Source organism: Antrostomus carolinensis, unplaced genomic scaffold (assembly GCF_000700745.2).
Source record: "Antrostomus carolinensis isolate BGI_N321 unplaced genomic scaffold, ASM70074v2 scaffold21035, whole genome shotgun sequence".
NCBI classification, from domain to species: domain Eukaryota; kingdom Metazoa; phylum Chordata; class Aves; order Caprimulgiformes; family Caprimulgidae; genus Antrostomus; species Antrostomus carolinensis.
Genome location: NW_010315975.1, coordinates 4,523 through 8,941, shown reverse-complemented (window position 1 = coordinate 8,941; position 4,419 = coordinate 4,523). Strand labels below are relative to the sequence as shown.

The 4,419-nt window shown below is 41.2% G+C and overlaps 1 protein-coding gene across 1 annotated transcript; it reads right to left on the bottom strand.

Moving 5' to 3' along the window:
* Nucleotides 1-1,124: 1,124 nt before the first annotated feature.
* On the bottom strand, nt 1,125-4,125 carry MFAP3 (microfibril associated protein 3). The gene is made up of 2 exons (XM_010168140.1): nt 3,662-4,125; nt 1,125-2,288 (listed from the first exon to the last, which is right to left on the bottom strand). The coding sequence occupies exons 1-2, from the start codon at nt 3,939-3,941 to the stop codon at nt 1,543-1,545; spliced, it is 1,026 nt and encodes a 341-aa protein (XP_010166442.1). The 5' UTR covers nt 3,942-4,125; the 3' UTR covers nt 1,125-1,542.
* Between the last annotated feature and the right edge of the window lie 294 nt (nt 4,126-4,419).

Below are 4,419 nucleotides of genomic sequence, written 5' to 3'. Positions count from 1 at the left end.
AATGTAATGTCAAATCCTCTTAAGAATCCCGAGCAGCCGTCCAGAATCACTTGTTCAACTGACATTTCTGTAATAATAAGGAAAGAAAAAAGAGTTGTGGGAAATTAAATGGTGCTCCTGTTGCCAAGTTGTTAAAATTATATGGCAATATGCTTCCAGTAGTTGTAAGAAATTAATTTGTGGAGTGCTTACAAGCCTTACATCTACTAAATCTCAACAGGATATAAAATGCTATTTAAGTGATACAACTTACAAATGTTAAGGAGAAAAAAAAAAAAAAAATCAGCACCAAAGAGTGAAAAAATAAACTAGATTCTTGACTGCACTGTGATTCCTCAAGGCTGGATCTCTAGAGCTGAGGAAGCCATGTGGGAGATCCTTGGTGAAGTATTTATGTTGTGTACCTATGCCAGCACCTGCACCTCTCCCTTCTGCCACCCCTCTTCACCAGATGAGACAGGGCACGTTCTGTGAGTCACCCCACTCCTGGCAGATAGCTCAGCCAGCCCCTCCACTAACCACTCTCTCTTCTACAGCTGCCTGGAAGTACTAGCCAGAGCAAAGTGAGTGTCACTACTTTTCACCTCCTTTATTATAAAGATGTTCAGAAACAAGTGCCTGAGACACCTGATCTGTAGATGAATTGATTTTTAAATGATGCCACTACACGATCACTGTCATTCTTTTCCCACAACAGTGTCAAATACAATACAAAACTTTGGATTTTCTATAGCGAGTGAAACAAGTGGAAAGACAGTGCTGGCAGTGCTGCTACTGCTCCATTCGGTAAGACAGAACCAGGGTAAGGCGCTTTGGCAATCAGCACCAAGTTTAAATGACAAGCTTTGTGACAACAATTCACTCTCCGCACACCAGAGTGTGCACAAGTTTTCTGCAGGTGCATGGAAAGAGACCCCTTGCTTATTCTCTAAGCTGCTTTGAAACTACAACAGTGCGTTTAATCCAGCAGCAGATCCTGGTACTACTCCTTTCCTAAGTACAGTACATTTTGATAGCAACATATAAGCACAAGACACAAAACAGTTCAAGCTCACCATGGTTCTGATGGGCTACATGCACCGAGAGGCAATTCAAAAAGAGCACACAACTCAATTCATCAGGACAACACCACTGACTCAAAGGAATTCCAGATCTACTTTGTGAAGGAAGAAAGAGTTCACAAAGGAAAAGATCTTATTGCAGGTTGTACTGCTCAGCTCGGCCACTTCTAATACAGGTTGGAAGTATCAGAAGCTACCGAGGAGCCAAGAACAAAGAATTCCTGTTTTGTAAATATTTTCAGTATAGCAAGCTTGCTTTAAAAAGAAAAGCCACTGCACAATCTTCCAAACGGCCTTCTCTAACAGACTAGAAATTGTTAGATCAACACTGACAGAAAATACAGATTTCAGTAGCAGTTCTGGCACTTTGTAATTTGGAAAACTCTTGTGCATATGGGACTGAGGCAGCTTGTTTGCAGACCCCTTTCTGGCAGTATCCTAGGGTCATCTGTGCTTCCTTCACAACAGCGCGTGGCTGGACTCAGCAGGTGCCTTCCTCAGAAGGGGCAAACTGGCAGCTGTCGTGAGAAACAGTGTCGATGCTCTGCACTTCTGACTGCGGGTGAATGGACACCTGAACTGCTATCTCTTGACCTTGCTCGTTCATGGACCCATCGTCTGAATCCCCGGCTGGCGAATCGCTGCGCTTGATCTCTGGGTTGATGGGGTAGATCGCAGCTTGGGTACCGCAAGCTTGGGTCTGTTTTTCCTCCTCACCAGCTTCATCGGGATCGTCAACACGCACAGCCTCAAAGATCTCCTCCATGAACGCCCTGCAGTTAAGGATCAGTGGTGGGAGGGGAATGCTTCTGGCAAGCTCTTCAATGTATCGAGCAAACTCCATGGTCTTAAACTGAGTGACTTTGGCCAACTCTAGCGTCTTGGCAGATGTAATGATAGGGATGCGCTTGGCTATCTCGAAAGCCTTCTGAAGCTTCTCAGCCCCTTCCGTCCTGAAGAACTCATTGATAGCCTTCTCCGTTTTGCGGAGGTGACTGCTCATCATGCACAGACGGGTGATGTTTAAAATGAGGGTGATAGCAAAGGCAACGAGGCACACAATCATGTAGTAGATACTCATGTCTCCCGAGGTGAAGGTAACCCTCAGGGTGACTGTGTAATACCAGGTGTTATTACGATTAACAGCTGCACACGTGTATCGCCCCCGGTCAGCAAAGTTCACCTTTGTGATGTTAAGGGAATTATCAGCAATCCTCCACCGTCCACCTGGAGATTCAAAAGAAATAAACTGAGCTAATGAAACAAAAATCACTTTGTAAACTAGACACGTGCTGTTTGCTCCACCAACAGGAGAGGAAGCACGGAAGTAAGCAGTCCATTTCTAGCATGACACAAACACTGCACCCAGGACTGAAATTTCCTTCCTGTGCTTGTCATTCAGAAAGCCATAACCCAGTCACCAATCCTACTGCTTAATAATAAATTATTCTGCATGCTTGCTATCCTGCTTCTTCTGCTTTCTCTCATCTGCACTTTCTTGTGTGCTTTTGGACGGCTAGCTCCTTCTGACAGAGAACCCAATTCTTAACTAGTGCGTCTCACCCGCTGTGTAACACTATGTGGAAAGACTGTCCTCTATAAAGTCTAATTTTCCATACATTCAGACAAAAGTCAAGTGACCCATGAAGAACATCAGAGTCTGTAAATGGCTCTGCTGGCAAAAGAACCCAGGATTTTTTCGAGACACAGTTTTCTGCTGAGCATGCAGCACTGATATACAAAACCTTTATAAAAAGAAATCAATAAAAGAAGCCAGCTTAATACAGTATTTCCTATGCATTTATAACTTAGGGGAAAAACTGTTTTCATAACTCATCCTTCTAATTACTCTACTTTGAACTAATCTCCAGATGGCAATCTAACTACAAAGAGGTTACTGAATATTTAAGGCAGAAAGATGGCCTCCGAGAAGATCCTATCAATTAGCTCAATGACCTTCATTAATACTAATAGAGAAAACCACATGCATCTCTAAAAGACATTATTTTTTTGAAAATTAAAAACTACAGGGACAGAACTGTAAGAGCCAACGGCTAGGAAAATATATTTTTCCTCTGTACAAAAGGGTTAAGTAGCACATATTTAATCATCAGCCATTAAAAACTGCATTAGTTGCCATGGTCTCAGTAGTGCATAAACCAGAAAATAAATGTAAAAAGTTACCCCATGCTTTAAAAAAACCTGTAACAAAATTAAAGCACTCATTGCCAGCTGGAAAAGGTCACAAGTTGTAGAGAATTGTGTTTAATTCATGTGTTTGGAAAAAATATAATATAAATCAGAGCAATAATAAATAAAAACATCAGTTAGTATGCAGATTCATTTCTTCTGTGTTGATGCCTCTTGAACAAAACGGTTTTGTGGGGCACCATAGCAGGACAGATGGGCTAGGACAGAAGAACTCAAGTATAATTCACATGCCACATGCCAGAGGGCAAAGGGCTTTGTCTTTCTCTTTCCTTATCTCCCAACTGTAAAATTGGGAGGATAGGAAGAGAAAATGATAATGAAGTCCCAGGGGTTTTCAGGTACTTATAAAAGGGGAACACTGAAGGACAGAAAACAGCAGGAAAGCTCACCTTCATCTTCCTGTCCAAGCAGGTGTCCTCTGGAGTTATACCAAAGAATATATTCATATTGGCTGATGTTCAGTTTACATTCAATTAAAATACTGGTCCCCTCTTTGGCTATGATATCATGGTGTGCTGGAGAACTCAGTAAAGCTTGAGACACTGTATGAAGTGATGTATTGAAAGACCCAAAAGCAACTGTCCCGTTAAAAGCTACATTTTCCAGTGTAAATCCAACTGAAAGATCAGCACCAACAGTCAAAATTAACAGGCAATAGCTGAGCTTCATGGAAAACTAGAAAGAATTCTTTTTTCATTTAATTTGAAGAAATGAGGTCATATGATATTAAGCTGTTGGTATTGTTCTGAGATAGGAGAGGAGGCTCTTGATTTGTTCAGTGACAGAAAATGTCTTACATCCAAATGCACTTTCAAGACCATCAATATCAGTAGTGGAAACTGGAAATCCAACTGAAAAAAAGAAAAAAAGAAAAATAATTCTGTTTATTAATGATAGCAAGCTTACAGCATATTCAAATTTCATTTCCAGTAAACAGATTTCGATTAGCATAATACAAACTGTCAACCAAGAGGTTCCAAATCAGAGCTCTGCTAAGAACACAGCAATGAAACGAGGGTAAGAAGGCATTAGCACAACCTCCAGTCCTCTAGATGTTCATCTTCCCATCCAAATAAATAATCTCAGCAACAATAACCATTAAGGGGAAAAAGGTTTTAAAAAAAAAGAACAAATTGTTCAGACTGTT